The sequence below is a fragment of the Cupressus sempervirens genome, chromosome 1 (assembly GCF_028749045.1).
Source record: "Cupressus sempervirens isolate cs-2001-9-10 chromosome 1, ASM2874904v1, whole genome shotgun sequence".
Taxonomy (NCBI): domain Eukaryota; kingdom Viridiplantae; phylum Streptophyta; class Pinopsida; order Cupressales; family Cupressaceae; genus Cupressus; species Cupressus sempervirens.
The window spans coordinates 689,720,823-689,738,564 of record NC_143118.1 but is presented as its reverse complement, the minus strand read 5'-3'; the positions used below and the strand labels follow the sequence as shown (position 1 = coordinate 689,738,564).

General features: G+C 36.9%; 1 protein-coding gene across 1 annotated transcript; it reads right to left on the bottom strand.

Moving 5' to 3' along the window:
• Positions 1 to 3,519: 3,519 nt before the first annotated feature.
• Positions 3,520 to 4,041, bottom strand: LOC149579816 (uncharacterized). The gene has a single exon (XM_089802577.1). It carries the CDS (start codon positions 4,039 to 4,041, stop codon positions 3,520 to 3,522), a length of 522 nt encoding a protein of 173 aa, XP_089658703.1.
• Between the last annotated feature and the right edge of the window lie 13,701 nt (positions 4,042 to 17,742).

Below are 17,742 nucleotides of genomic sequence, written 5' to 3'. Positions count from 1 at the left end.
GATAAGCAAAAGGACCAATCCTCTCGAGGATCTCAAAAGGTCTGACAAAACATGGCGCCAACTTAGAGCCTTTCCCATAATGGATGGGGCTCTTCCTTGGCCACACTCTCAAAAACACACTGCCACCAAAAAGTGACGATCCAACCTATGGGCATCTGTATACTTCTTCTGCCTATCTTGAGCAGTAACCAAATGCTCCCTAATGCGAACAACCTGCTGCTCCATATCCTAAAGAATCTCTGGACCCAAAAGAACACGGTCCTCCAAAAGATCCCAACTCAAAGGGGTACGACATGGTCTACCATACAAGGCCTGAAAAGATGGCATGCCAAGAGAATTATGATAACTGTTGTTGTATGCAAACTCGACAAGCTACAAATAATCCTCCCACTTCACTTGCCTATCCATAATATATATGTGAAGCATATCCTCCAGAGCTTGATTCACTCTCTCAGTCTGACCATCAGTCTCTGGGTGATAAGCTGAACTGAAATTGAGCTGCACGCCCAAGGCATGCTGGAGAGATGTCCACAGTGCAGAAGTAAACACTGGATCTCTATCCCGAATGATCCGACAAGGAATCCCATGCAAACGAACAATATCTACCAAGAATACATGCGCTACAGAAGAAGCTGTGTAGGATGCTCTCATGGGTGAAAAATGTGCTACCTTGGACAACTTGTCCACTGTCACCATGATATAATCATGTCTCCATGATGACATAGGCAACCCTGTGATAAAATCAATGGATACTGTATCCCACTTCCATTCTGGAATGGCATGTGGCTGCAAAAGACCTGCCGGATGTTGATGCTCTACCTTCACTCTCTGGCACTCAAGACATCTAGCAAAAAAATCAGCAACATTGCGTCTCATCCCTACCCAAAAGTATAGTTGTTTGAGATCAGCCTGCATCTTCTTGACCCCAGGATGTGTAAAATATGGTGCACGATGTGCTTCTGAAAAAAATAAGGTACGAAGATCACTCAAAAAATGTACATAAATATGGTCTGAGTGTCACAATAGTCCATCAAACTCTAGCATATAACCTAAAAATCTCCCCTCAAGGGTGTGTCGAGACTCGATCTCCACCCTCACCTCCTGATACCAAGTGTCACTAGGAAAAGCCTCCAAAATACGGCTTCGCAAATGCACTCCCAATGAAAACACTGATACCTCATGTTGCCTGCTACTCAAGGCATCTACGACAACATTCTCCTTCCCTTTGATGTAATGAACATCAAAGTCTTACTCGCACAGGAACTCCATCCAACGACGCTGTCGTGCATTCAAGTTTGGTTGAGTAAAGATATACTGCAAGCTCCTATGATTGCTATGCAACTCAAACCTATGTCCCAAAAGAAAATGCCTCCAATGGACAAGGGCATGCATTACGGCCGCGAGTTCCAAATCATGAGTGGGGTAGTTTAGCTCATGGTCCTTGAGTTTTCTAGACTCAAAAGAAATCACTCAACCATCCTGCATTAACACCGCACCCATGCCTTCCAACGAAGCATCTGTGCAAACCATGAAATCACCTATAGGAATAGGCACTGCAAGGATTAGTGCACTGGTCAAACACTCCTTAAGAGCATTAAATGCTACTTCACACTGATCTGACCAAACAAACTTGTTCTCTTTCCTCTAAAGAGAAGTGATGGGATGGGCTACTCATGAAAAATCCTTCACAAAGCGATGGTAGTAACCCGCTAATCCCATGAAACTATGAACTTCTAAGACATTAGTGGGTGCCAACCAATCCATGATAGCACGAATCTTCTCTGGATCCATTGCAATTCCATCACCACTGATGCTATGTCCCAAATACTTCACCTCTGACTGGAAGAACCCACATTTACTCAAGTTCCCATACAGCTGATGGTCTCTCAAGCACTGCAATACCTGACGCAAATGGACCTCATGCTCCTCCTCAGTCTTTGAATAGATCAATATGTCATCCAAGAATACAATGACACGCTGATTGAGGTAAGTAAGAAATAAACCATTCATCAAACTCATAAATACTGATGGTGGATTGGTTAACCCAAAGGGTACAACCGTGAACTCATAATGCCCATATCGTGTACGAAATGTTGTTCGATGAATATCAACCTCTTGGATATGAAGTTGATGGTATCTTGACTTCAAATCAATCTTTGAGAACACTCGTGCCCCCTTCATCTGATCAAACAAGTCATCTATCCTTGGCAAAGGATAACGGTTCTTCACCGTCACCTTATTCAACTGCCAGTAGTCAATGCACAAATGCAAAGAACCGTCCTTCTTCTTTACGAAGATGACTAGTGCACCCCACAGGGATACACTAGGATGAATATGGCCCTTGGCCAATAATTCCTCCACCTGCAACTTGAGCTCACTCAACTCCTAAGTAGTCATGCGATAAGGAGCTCATGAAATCGGTTTTTCTCCTGGTACAAGATCGATCTGAAAATTAATGTCACACTGTTGTGGCATACCTGGAATTTCATTAGGAAACACATCTGCATACTCATGAAGGAGTGGGTGATCATTGAGTGTTACTGTAAGGCTCTCGGCTTCCTCAAGATCATTGAGAGATACAAGAAACAACTGACAACCCTTTCGCACACTCCACTTTAGCTAATTAGCTATGATCATACGAAGCGAGACTAGTCTATGAACTCCCAAAAGTTCCACTTGCCCACCTATGTCATACACACACTATACCACCTTATGATGGCAATCAATATTGGCTTGATGGGTGGCTAACCAATCCATGCCCAACACAATGTCATACAATCCTAGAGGTAGAATGCATAAGTCCACTATGGTGGTGAAGGTTCCCAAACTAAAAACACAACTTCTAACCAACGAGTCAACAATCACTTTAGAACTCGTGGCTAACTCTACCTGCCACCTATCAACCTGATGCATTGCCACTAGCCCACATCGCTGAACAAGAGATGGTGATTTCAAAGAATCAGAAGGACCAAAGTCAAACAAAACTAAAGATGAAATACCATGCAATGTACCTATAGCCTCAACTACTGTACCTTGATGCTCAGCTTGACGGTTGTCAACCGCCACAAAGACTCTGTGATTCCTACCTGCATCTCCTACAGTAGGCTCAGATCTCGCTGTTCCCTTACTAGGACTAGTGGATGGCCTAATCGAACAATCATAAGATTTATGGCTAGGCTGGCCACAAGAAAAATAGTTTCCTCCAAAGCTAGCACTTGATCCATGACCTCCCTGAGTAGCACTAGGGTAAGGTGCACTACCCCTGCTGGAATTCTGCTGACTACTATGAGGAGGACGATCTTGCTAAGATTTGTGTCCTCGATTTTGATTATCTCCTTTCTTCCCTGAGGTGCCAGAATCTTGTTCACCCTTCTTACCCCAAAACTTCTTCTTACTCTTACCATGATAACTACCCTGAGAGGGTTTTGATTGGGATTGGCCCTTGCCTGAGGACTGAGTGAATTGAGCCTCCTGTCCTGAATTTCAAGCACTTTGGTTCTGAGAACCAAATTTACCACTTTAGCCCCTAGCCAAATTAGTCTCAATGATCCTTTCCTTCTCCACGACAAGAGCAAGTGTCCTTGGTTGATGAGCACGGACATCTCCAATGATGGAGTCTCTCAGACCCCTAACAAAATGTTGGGTGATAAGTGCATCATCATGCCTGTAGCTCGAATACTGTTTCAAGCCAAGGAACTTCTTCTCATACTGATCAACTGTCATAAATCCCTTCTTAAGCTCATGGAATTCATCAATGCGAGCTTCATGATACTGAGGGGAAAGAAACTTCTCTCTGAACCTTTCCTCGAAGATATCCCAGGTGAGATCTGCGACATTGATACCAAGTCTTTCCCTCTCTTCACCCCACCAAATGGAACCATGTTGCCTTTGCTGTGTGATTGCACAATGGGCCTTTATGTTGCTCCCATAAGGTAGTAATGAGAAAAAACACCCCATATCAAGCAACCAAGTCTCAGCTTTGAGTCTTGTTCCCTGGCCATCAAATTCTGGTGGTTTGGACCTTTGAAGTTCCTGCATCATCTCATTCTGAGTGAGATCAACATCATCTCGGCCATGGCCCCTCCAACGGTGCCTTCTACCACCAAGTGGTGTACGAGAATGATCATGCTCATGCTCTTCCTCTCTATGCTCCGAACAAGGGGACTCCCCATGATGAGATCCCTCTTCCTAATTTTGATCCTGTTGGCGCTCCTCAACACGAGGGCCCATCCAAGTAAGAATATCCTGGAGCACTGGCATCATTTCCCCCAAGAGAGCCTGATTAGCATTGTTATTACCCTGTTCTCCCCCTCCTCCCTATTGTTCCTCTTCATGGTGTTCATTTCCATGGTTACCACTTCGGCCACCAGGTCTATGTGCAGGAGGCATCACTGAAGGAAGCAACAAGATAATGTCAGAACAATTAGGTCACAGCATAAGAGTTAAACATGATCCAAAGAGATATCATATAATAAAACATAATATAACAATACACAATGAAAATCAAAACCATAGTGGAAGCATAACGTAGAGATCCCAATGTTGCAACATGGGCTCTGATACCAGATGTAATGCCCGCCTAGAGATCCTTGGAAACAAGGATTAAAAACAAGTCAGAACAATTTTTTTTTTTACAAGTGTAAGTGCACATGATACAACCTACACAAATCAAAAGATTGCAACAGAGGACTGAAAGACAACCAAGCACCAATGGATCTCCAAACGCCACTACCAACTAGAACACAACCACGAAAACCACAAAGACCTACCAAGCTGAAAGACATAAGCTGACTCTTGGAAACTGGCTAAGTCTGAAATCCTGAAGCCCTGAAATTTGGTTAAGTTTGAATTTTTGAAGCCCTGATTTTTCATAGAATCTACACCTTAGCTCGTAGAGGTTTGAAACCCATCTCAAATGAATCGTCGCATATATTAAAATATATCTTAAGTATAAGGAATTAAATATACGTCAACTTATTTTTTACTAAGGGAGGGCGACACTTCTCCCTTACTGCGTGCGACACTTCTCAAGAAGGCGTGCGATACTAGAAAAGTATCGCACGACATTTCTCATGAAGCCGTGTGACACTCTTCCAGTGTCGTACGAAACTTCTCCAGTAATGCGTGCGACACTTTATAGTATTGTACGACATTATTTCTATTGGCGTGCGATACTTGATCAGTGTCGCACAATGCTGAACAAATGTCGCCCATAGAAAATAAAAACACTTAAGGAAACTCAAAAACGAGAAAAAAATGACAAAAGAAACTCCACACTGGGGAGTACCGGATCCACATCTCAAGGCCAGAACACTTGAACCAGAATTGAGTAACTAAAATATAGAAAATGAAATCTAACCATCTATCAAACAAGGAAGGGAAAGTACAGAAAGAAAACATCACATTCAACTGAAATAAACATTGCAATAACATAGAGAACATTGCAATGAGCAAAAATAACCAACTAAGTACGTGGTTCCTCCCAACCGTCAATGGCATCATAGGACCATCATGGGCCCTAGCCATCCCCTATGCATAACATCCCAAGCCACCAATCAAATCATTGGTGCTGTCGTAATAGGGACGTCACTACTAAACATGCTACAACGTAAGTAAATAAAATCTAACATGCTAGTAGTAGGCATAAGATACAACTGTAATCAGATAACATCATCTACTACATGCTAATCATCATAATGAGGAATGCATTAAAACTAACATCATCTAAACATGATAACATCATAATGAGAGCATAAATCACAAGAAGCATACTTCGTATACCGAAGTACCAAGTGACACATCTAGCTACAGTCGTACTAGGACAATAAACCATATCTGTACACCGGTCCCTAGCAGTGGTGAGGGTAGCTATGCCTCCCAACCACGTGGAACTCGTAGGTCCACACCTATCGTGCTGATGGAGATAGTGATCCAATCGCAAACACATAAAAACACAACAACCATGGCTAACACTCACGCCAAGCAGTATGATGACTGAAACCAAGACATAGACAATGCATAAACTACAGGTCCTGGTCAGACACCTCAATGGGCTTACTATGTAGGGGCTGACATCATGGAGAGTTGCTTGGCATCGACAAGCCCAAGCTCGAATCGTGTGTCCTCAAACTTAGTTGGGTGCTCACACATTGTGTCCTCGAACTTAATCGGCTGCTCACACATTTTATCATCTTAAATTTTATTACCTCCCAGTGTTTTCTTTAATTATCACTTATATAAAACTTCCTTTTCCAACCCATGATGTCATGATCGTCGGGCTGCAAAATAGAAGCCCCCTCCATATGCTACCCTACCCTACCCATGCTCATCCAATGATGAGTGCCCATAGGCATTCAAATTCCCAACCCAACCCCAATGATCATAACTTCTAAAAGTGCTACGGAAGGTCAAGGCTTGCAAGACATACGACTATGTATGAGCACGTACTCTTGTGTGGTGCACCACCATCACAAAGATCAAATAAAAGGACTGGAAGAGAACACAAAGCAACAAGTCCCTCAACTGTAAACAAAATCGAGAAGACGGATGCAACACGCATCCCAATGCAACAAAAGATGTAAAAGTGGTCTAATTGGTATCCAAACAAATCACCCAGGTCCCCGAACGACAATGTGCCAAGAAAACTTGATAAAACAGGTCGACATGCAAAATGAGGTAAAAACCTCAAATTTTGGAAAAATTTCAAAATTAAAACCCATTTGGCCCTTGGGTTCAAAAACCCCAAAAATCTAAAAATAAATGAAAATGGACACCATATGCAAAAATGGCCAACATAACGGCCCAAAAACCCAAAACCCCATTTCAAAAATAGGGAAAAACGTTCATACTCGACCAACCGGGAAGAACTAGCAACCAGAAATGGAGGGGAACACTAGTTCTCAGCCTCCTAACATATTGCTACAAGAAATGGAAGCTGAAACAGAGCGAAAACTATAAAACGGGAAGGCCCTACTTGAAGGAAAAAGAGGCAAAAATTGAAACCCGCACAATAAAATAAACCACCTGCCAAAACAGTTGAAAACGACGGCAAGGCATAAACTCCTCGAGCCGAATCCAATGAGACCAACCTCGCGTAGATCCCACGCTCATAGCTCCCAGAACGAGCAAAAAAAGAATCCTTCAGAAGAGGATTTCCAAATTTTCTCTACAATTCTATTTTCAAATTGTGAAAAGTGATTTATGAAATCACTTTTCCAATACTTATTCTTTTTTTGGGTGAATAGTCAATTCTAAAAAATAGCTAGCTGGAGTAGTTAAACTCCGAATTGACCCAAACGAAAACAGGTTATTATCCGCAACGGGATTTCACCTAAGGCAAAGCTACGAAAAATCAAATTAGAAAAGATTAAAATCCGAAAACCCCAAAAACATAGAAAAACACTTAACACTTTTGCGACAAATGCAAACTTCTAAATGCACAGACACACTCATTGGTCTAATCCCATAATGCAAATGAGTTCGGATTTACTAATCATCGAAAGGTTTTGATCTAAACAATAAGGGTACGTCGACCATATAGGAACGTCATGGGTAAATATGAATAGCTGAATCACTAACTCCATGTGCCACTGCCAGGGATATAATTCTTGCACACTAAAACACACGATCAAGTGCAATAGCATATAATATCATAGCTGAAGCAACATGTATTAAAATACCTATTTAATCCATTTACATCACTCACATTCATAGAAAGCGTGAAGATACAAGAATGAAGTAAATAACCAAAGCATAGAATCCATCTCATAACATAATCAACAAATAGGTCCAATACATCATATAACTAGATATCATCATAGATCTACTGTCATCTCAAAATGGCATCCACATGCAAATGTGATAAAATGAATAGTATAGCAGTAAAGCATCTATGGTACTGAATCCAAGTATAACATCTAACCCTTGGGTCATCATAAGGTACAAAATAATAATAGTATCAAGTATCTCTCGAATGAAAATAGACAAGACATAGACTGCAAACATGAGAGGCTTTGAGACTAAAATATTTCCCTCTACTTTAACCATAACCCTATTCTAGATCTTTAGATCAATCATAAGAGAAATCAACTATACAACTCTATCCTACTTTGAACCATAACCATAATCCAATCATAAATAGAGCCAAAGTAACCCTAAATCTATAATCCTAAACCTTAAATTACTAACTACTATATGTGAACTACAAAATATGATCGATTAGATCATATAACACACATTATGACCCTGTAGGAGTCCCTAGGTGCCCTTAAGACAAACATGTATCCTAAAATTATGTTTATCTATACCATATGGGGCCCTTATGTGTCATCAAGTAATACAAGAGTCATTATTACCCAATGATACCCATTGTATCCTATTAAGATGCATCAGGACCTATTAAAACCTATAACACTCATTGTGACCTAGTAAGACTCCCTAGAGCCCCTTAAGACAAACATGTATCCTAATTATCTATGTGTTTTTTAGTAGTCATTATTACCTCATGACACCCATTACATCCTATTAAGATGCATTATGACCTTTTAAAATCTATAAAACATATTATGATCTAGTTGGACTACTTAGGTCCCCTTAAGACAAACACAAATCTTAATTACGTATGTATACCATATGGGATTCCTATGTTTCATTGAATAATATAAGACTCATAATTACCCAATGACACCTATTATATCCTATTAAGATGCATTTGGACATATTAAAACCTATCATACACATTATGACCTAGTTGGATTCTCTACATCCCCTTAAGAAAAATAGGTATCCTAATTACCTATATTGACCCAATTGGTTGCATTGGAATTATGAAGTATAGTTGGCATAATTATGTTTTCATTTATTAGAAAATTGTTGAGGAAAGTACACCTCTTGAGTACCAATAGATATCTTTACTAGTTTTGCATGAAAGAATAAGCCTAGGCTAAGACTAATTGAGTCAACACAAGGAGTCATCACAGTGACATAGAAAGATAAGTATGGATATAATTCAAATTAATCTTGTATTTTGATAAGAAAGTAGAATATAGAGAGAACATAAAAGTTGAGATGAGACCCCCATTAGACTAACAACACTACTAGTCTAGACCCTACAACGTAAGTGTCATAGATCACTCATGAACAATTCAATAGTTCAAATTCAAATTTTGAATTCACTAGTTTGAGTGGGATACTCTTTAAGGGTTTTGAAACCCATTTATAAGGGGCGGCTATACACATTTAAAGAAAATGAGGAGAATGTAGTAAGGAAGGTTATTGTGTAAGTGAGATAAGGAGTTGGATAATGAAGAGCCACACCTAACCAAAGGTAGTAGAGTATACTGTGAAGGTGAGTAGAGGAAGGAAAGGTAGAGTGATATGAAGAAGATCACTAAGTATGGATATTGGACAAAGGGAGATCACAACACTTCAAATGTATTCACTAGATATCTACAAAGAAGGAAAGTGCTACATACTTAGATCATATTTGATTTCTATTTAACCATTGTAATCAAGTTGTAAGCTCCTAACAGAGCATGCTTAAATTGTAAGAATATGTTAAATCCTTAAACTAGGAACCTTTTAGAAAGAGTGCTAAATCCCTTATCAAGGTAACCTTAATAGCCTTATTGTAATCCTAACAAATTAAAATCATTCCTAACATGATGTGTTCTTAGAAGGAATAGGTTATAGCTCTTAATTGGGCAACCTTTTAGCTATAGTAAAAGGCTAGTGGGCATATTATCCCCACCATGGTTTTCATCCTCTTATTGAGGGTTTCTATGTACAAAAATCTGTGTTAATCAATGAATACTTTTGTATATGATTTTATATGATTTTATTTCACTACATTCATAATTGTGCTATCTCTCAAGTGGCTATTAATTAGTCTATTAAAAGTGGTGAAGAGTTGAACTAGTTTTAAAAATGGCACTGATTGACCCTCGTCTTACTATTAGTTGGCACCAACAACCTATGTGTAACATATGGGGCCCCTATATGTCATTGAGTAATATAAGAGTTATTATTACCTAATGACACCTATTATATTCTAGTAAGACACATTAGAACCTATCTGTATGGTCCACAATGAGTGCTCACCAAAATTTATGATGAACAAAAAGTGTATATCAAAATGTAGAGGGATGAAAGAGATATAAGAGCTACCTCTAAATCCAAATACCCAAGGGAGAGATCCAAGTTGATCAACTAAAAATGGTTAATTGCAAAAAAGAATCAGTCAATGGAGAATATGAATAAAGTAGAAAAACTTGTATTTTATTATAGAAAATATGTATTGAAATCTTGATTGAATTGAAAACAAATACTAACCTTAAAGTAGGGTAAATCTAGAAAATGTTGTTTTCTGATGTCTATGTACAGTTTCAGGAAATCTTGCAATAGAATTTGGACTAGAAATGTAGAAATAGAGAAAACCTAGAAACCTTTTGTCTTTTTGAAGAAGGTTGACCTTAACCTAAAGCTAGGGTTAGATCTTACCCCTTTATTTCCAAACTTGACCTGCACTACTCCAACAAAAATTATGTTTGTAGATCCTGAAAGTTTGTTAAAAAGGGTACTAAAATTTGCATTGATATTTTTTGTCCTACACCTACTCCCAGAAGAAAAAAAGGGTTTTATTTTTTGGATGAAGGGTTTTCCTTGGTCAAACCCTAGTTTGGAATCAACCTTGAAATTGAAATTGCAATATAGATAAACAAAGTAAATGGAACTATTCACCTTTCTTATGTCATAATCCTTGTGGAGGATTTGAATCCTTGAATCCACAAGTATGGATGCCCAAAATGAATGTAGGATGTCTCAAATCAATTGCATTAGATCTTAAACTCCAACCTTGAATGCATATTTGAATATAAAGAAGATTGAAGGAATATAGATGTTTGAATCTTCAACAATAGGGCTCTAAAGAGATTGAATCCTTCAATAGCTATCTATGGAACTCCTTAATGAATTGAATAAGTTTGAATTCTTGGATTCTTGACCATGAAAGTGTATTATAGAAAAATTAGATCATAGAAAAAATTTCCTCCTCCTCGAAAAAATGGATGTCAAAATGAGAGAGAAAGGCCTCTTTTTATACTAGTCTAGGACACAAACTTCTAGAGAGGCTGACATAGGAAAATTAAATCCCAATTAAGCTTTAACCCCTAGAAATGGACTAAATTAAATACAATTTAAGATTTTACCATTTCAAAACCTGAAACAACTAATCTAGAAGTAAGAAATACAACTTTTTGAAGCTCGATATCCTCAAACCACTGGAGTTTGAAATTTGGACCTAGGGTTAGGATTGAGGTTGACTCTAACCTAGGTCAAGATCATGGTCATGCTTGACCTAAGTCAAGGTTAATTTTGACCTTGACCTAGAAGGTCGTCCTTGACCCAGAAAGTCAAAGATCTTAGACCTTCAAAAAAGGTTATAAGAAAAGATCTTGAAATAGGGGAGAGAGAAGTAGAACAAGGAGGGAAAGCCAGATCCAATCAAATACCCACTCAAGGCACTTGACATGACCCTAGACCACCTACTTGGAGGGATAAACTTGTCCTAAATGGAATTTTTTCCATTTTCTGGTGATACATTTATCCCCCACTTTAGCAAGAGTATGGACTTGATGCAAACTCTTGGTAAAGGAGATCCTAATGAAAATATAATCTTATCTAAATCCAAGGGACAAAGAAACTTTCAAGGCCCAAGGGACCCAAGTCTTTATTAACTCCAAGATCACAATAAGAGAGACATCTCTAGGGGAGAGAGAGAGAGAGAGAGAGAGAGAGAGAGAGAGAGAGAGAGAGAGAGAGAGAGAGAGAGAGAGAGAGAGAGAGAGAGAGAGAGAGAGAGAGAGAGAGAGAGATTATCTCGCCCAATGAGAACTTATGTCCCATTGTGAACCACACAAGGAAACAACACAATTGGAAAGATTGAATTGAACTGCGTAGTGAATGTGGCTACTCACTAGTCAACCCATAAAAGATTCACCCTTAGGAATATTCTATTCCATAAGAATAAAACAAAAAGAAAAAGAGATCCAACCTTAAACACAACTTTGACCTTAAGGGATCAAATAATTTTTAAATAAGAGGGATGAAGAGATCCTATAAAAATAAAAATCCATGCTTTAAGGATTAGTCACTAATCCATAAGGGGAGATAAGTACCTTGAAAAATATATGTTTATTGAATGTGTGTGTGTACAATAAGTTCTAGCAAAGTGTATGCCCCCATGCTAAAGTCATTTCTAACATGTTGACAGGAGTAATGGCTTGAACATATATATAAACAACTCCACTGATTACATTTTCACTACGAGATGCCCCCAAAATGAAGACAAATCAAGGGAAATACCACATATACATATAGAGAATGCATAAGGGATCTACCTTCCATGGGGTGAGTATGATCATAAGATTATATATATATATATATATATATATATACCATATTATTGAAAATGAATTGACATCGTTCCCCAAAGAAAGTAGAACTACAATCACAATGGAGGAAAGAAAACATAAGAGTTACAAAGAAGAATCTTTTCGGACCATGACATGGAGACCAAAAAGAGTTAGTGCTACTCAGTCAAAAATTCAAAAAGATTAGACAAGGAAACTTTTATGAAAAAAAGTACAAGTACAACATAACATGAAACAATATATAGAAGGAAAATAGATACATATAGTGGAGTAGCACAATAGATTCGATTCCTTTATGACCTTGCACCAACATAGAAACAAGGGTCATAGAAAAGAATCTAACAAATATTTAGAAAACACATTACAGGAGAAATATAGTACAACAAACAAAGACAAAAAATGCTACCATGAAGGACCAACCAATCAAGCACACCACCTACTCTCCCCATCTCATTTTATATCATTTAGAGAAGGTGGGTAAATCAGAAGGGGGACTATATCAAAAATAGTAGGGATGATAGTCAGTTCCAAACAAGGATCCTCTTGAGAATCATCACGTTAGATACTAGGTGTAATTATCAATTATGCTAAAAGCATATTAGCCAAATGAATGTCAATGTCAATAGTCTCATATTCATCATTAACATCATCAAGAGTTTCTTCTTCATCCAAATTAATCAAGATAGGATCTAAAATAAAAATAGAATCATCATAATCTTTCATCTTAACCTCATTATTAGCATTAATTTTGTCTACAACATCATTCATAGATTGATCAAAAGAAGGTAAATAATTTTGAATAATATAAGTATCGGCCTTAGCTTGAGCATGAAGATTTTGATGGCGTTCATTAGAAAATTGATTACATTTTGTCTTGCTTGAAATATGTTGAGAACAAGAGGGAAGGACTACTAAATCCTGCACAAATTCTATAGGAGGATTAATAGGATTCTTAAGAAACTGACAAGCAACACTAGGAGCTTGATGAACAAAATTAGAAGCCATAGATAAAGGAGGTATGGAAGGTGTAGGAAAAAGATGAAATGTCCCTTTTCTGATTTTACATGATATTTTCAACCTTTAATCAGATCTTTAAGATCAAACAACTAATATCACAAAGATCCTCCAAATTTCTCAAGAAACCCCAAATCGGGTATGTTGAAAATAGTGCTAAAAGCTTCACAACTTCACAAATTATTAATGAATCTGAAAATGGAAATTTTTACAGAACTTTCAGCAGAATAAAAGCCTACAAATTGACATTTCCAGATCCGTATAGCCTTTACACAACAGCTCGAAAATGTAGGACCAAAACTATGCTCATCAGGCTCCCAAAATAGCACAAAATATGCCCGGAAACACCACAAGAACACTAATAATCTATCTCAAAAGTTTAATCACGTCCCAATATATATATTCAGATCTATTTTAATAGCTTAAAGTATAAAATACAGCAGCAACCCAAACTGATATGAAATACTCAACCGGAAACACCAAACTCTTACAAAAATACACCCGAAAACTCACAAATCTGCACTGTTCAGCACAAAGGCAAACTCTGTATGAGCATGCACATGGAATGGCTTCAAACTCCCATCCTTAGCCTTCCTAGAAACCTGCAAACTCCCATTCTTGGGTCTCCCTGGAAACCTACAAACTCCCATTCTTGGGTCTCCTTCTCCACAGGTTTGGCAGCCTCTGAAGAATAACAAAGAATGAGCAAAAATCAAGTTCTGGAATGAGCCCGAAATGCCTCCAAAACCCTTTAAAAGAGGGCATAACTGTAACTCACGTCCAAGAGAGGTTAATGAAACATATTTTAATAATAATTTTCATTTATTAATCCAACGGTTTCCAAAGATTAACCCCCTTTTTCCGAAACTTCACTTTCTTGGGCCTGCCTGCCTTAGCAAAGATTATTATATTTTAATTATTTGAAAAGGGGACATGACAAAAGACCATGATTAAGATCTATCAAAGTCATTCTTAACTCAAGAATCTTGCGATGCTTATAGGCTTGATATGAGTAAAAAAAAATTATTAGGTCGAGAAGGACATGAGTTAGGTATTGTAGGCCAAAAGAAGTCAAATATAACACAATCTGTGGGCCTAGAAGGTTGATATAAACTATGGTTAATCATCTTCAATTATTCATCATGAATTAATTTTAGACACTTATGGATACGAGAAGAAACAACATGTATGGCATTCAACCAACGAAAATCAAGCTTAACTTGAAATTGATCAGAAGTAGAAACAACAACAAAGGTAGTGTTCACAATTTTACCACAAAGTTCAACTAGAAAATCAATAGAACCAAATGATGGATATAGAAATCCATTACAAGTTTGATTCCACACCTCACATGTATCATAAGAATCAAATTGCAAGCTTTTCATAAAAAGTTTTTCTTTAGTAATAATATTGATTAAAGATGTACGATCAACTAGATAACTATGTGTAGATATCTTAGAAATCTTAGCATAAATGTAAAGGGAACCATCATGAGCTTTAATAATCTTAGAATGATCAAAAGTAATCAAGAGTTCCCGAGGTCTTTTATTCTTATATTGTTTTCAAGTTTTGGGTTGAGTTTTGAATTTAAAGTGAGGTTTCTATGTATGTGGAGGTTGAATTTGAGATTGAGTTTGAGGTTGAGGTGGAGATACAGATTTAGATAAATTAAAATTCTCCTCATGGTTGACAACATGATTAAGATTTTCCATCTTTGAATCAAGAATAATATACATATAAGATGGTTGAACAATGACAGTAGTATCATGTGTAGGTAAAGGATTCGTATAGATTTGAAGGTTTTGATTAGGAGGAGAGACGAACTTATTCCTACTACCATCAAAATTATCCATAGATAAGGCATTAGAATCAATCAAGTCTTGAAACTTATGTTTTAAGGAATAAAACTTTTGAGTATCATGGCCATTTTGACAATGGCATTGACAAAAATATTTAGGATCAAAAGCTTCAGACACAATCGTAGTAGGTAAAAGAGGTCGAATAGGAGGTAAAGTAATCATATTAGTAGTTAAAAACCTATTCATAATAGAATGTAAAAATTGAGAGAGAGAAGTAAACATAAGATTCAAATGAAAATAGTGGATGCAAAAGTAGCATTGTGAGATGCAACAACATCTTGATCAATGAATATATTCACTTGTTTATTTATCTTGACATAACGGTTAGGCTTTTGATTTTTTTTTGGATTAGGAGCAACATCACTCTCATCAACTAGAACACAAGGAATTGGAGTGTTTCTCTTAAATTTACTCACTTGTAATTGATAATGATGAAGCAATGCACAAAGTTGTTGAAAAAAAGTAAATTCAATAAGAAGAATCTTATCCCTAATATATGCTTTTGCAAATTTGAAATAAAAAAACATTGAATATCAATATCAAGAACATGATAAGAAATTTGAGCATGTAAATTCTTAAATCTACCAATGAATTTAGTCAAATTTTCCTTAGTGTTTTGTTTTCAATGCATTGAATCAATTAAAGACACTTGCAGAACAATTTTATTTTGAAATTGTTGAATAAAGGCATTGGAAAGTTTTGGAATAGAGTCAATAGAATAAGAAGGCAAGGAACAAAACTATTGCAAGGACTTATCATGAAAATTTCTAGCCAAAAACTTGATTAAAACCCTATGGTCATGAGCATAGTCACTACAAAGGATTTGAAATATTTTAACATGAATAACAAGGTCTCCTTTTCATTTTAATTCTCAAGATGAGGCATATCAACATGTTGAGGAACAAGAGTACAAATAATGTCTAAGGATAGAGGACTTCCCATATCACATGTGCAAATGCTAAACTTGTTTAGAGTTAAAGAAGAAAGTAGTTGTTCTAAAGATGACACAATTTGAGCTAAACTAATAATTGTGGAATCAATAGAAGAAATAGTAGGCACAATAATGTTAGAAAAACTAGGTAAAGTGTAAGAATAAATAGGAATGGAAGACACAATTGGAGGAACACTTGCAACCACAACTGGAAGAGGATTGGAATAAGTGAAAGGAACATTATGGTATGAAGGTTGTGATGAAGGGGAGGGATACAAGAGGAACACTCATAGAAAGAGAGGAAACCATTGTAGTCACCAAAGGAGGGGTATAAGTAGGAAGACTAGACCTAAAGGAACTGAAGAAAGTTCAACACTAACAACTGAAGAAATAAATCCTAAATCTTTAGCTTCTTGAACTAAAGGTTTAATATTTGAATGCACAAGGTATGTGATACCACATAGAAGATTAACAACTTGATCATTATTATGAAGGACTTTCTTAAGATCCTCTATAGCTTGAATAGAATATTGGTTATGGTTTTCTTGAGTAAGCCAATTAACCATTTTATCAAGTTTAGTTGAATTTTTTTGGACTTGTTCAGGAGGAATTCTTATAGCATCATCCTCATCATGAGATCAGTGAGAAGAGTTTTGTTCCATAATAAGGTTGGAATCATGAGTAATAAAATTATCATCCAGGATCCTAAGGAAAGGAGAGGAAGACTCAGGTTCAAAGGCACTCATAAGGCTGTGATTTCTTCTAACTTGAATATTATAAATAGAACTAAAGGTAGTAAATTGCATATACCAATGAAATACAAATAAACTAAACTAAGAAAACATAGAGCATGAAGAAATGACTATTTTTTTAATTTTTACTTTATATGAGATACAAACACATAAACGAAATCCAATACATGCAAGATCTAACACCATGAAAGAAAGAGTTGTCTATCATAGGTTTACCAAAAATGTACGATGAAGGTGAACACAAGATAATATGAAGGGAAATATAACACCAAAAATACAATAGGGCATCTAATGTTTGGTCCATGTTGGGTTCACAAAAAATGTATGGTCCACAACGAGTTCTCACCAAAATGTATGATGAACAAAAAGTGTGTATCAAAATGTAGAGGGATGAAAGAAATATAAGATCTGCCTCTAAATTCAAATTCCTAAAGGAGAGATCCAAATTGATCAACCAAAAAGGTTAATTGCACAAAAGAATCAATCTATGGAGAATATGAATAATGGAAAAAATCGTATATTTTGTTATGGAAAATATGTATTGAAATATTTATTGAATTGAAAATAAATACTAACCTTAAAGCAGGTTCAATCTAGAAAATGTTGTTTTCTAATCTCTGTGTATAGTTTTGGGAAATCCTACAATTGGATTTGGACTAGAAATTTAGAAACAAAGAAAACCCAAAAACCTTTTGTCTTTCTAAAGAAGGACGATCTTGAACCAAAGCTAGGTAAGATCTTACCCCTTATTTTTTGAC

Coding starts and splice junctions, on each gene's coding strand:
- LOC149579816 (XM_089802577.1), bottom strand. CDS start 4,041: ATGATGCAGGAACTTCAAAGGTCCAAACCACCAGAATTTGATGGCCAG.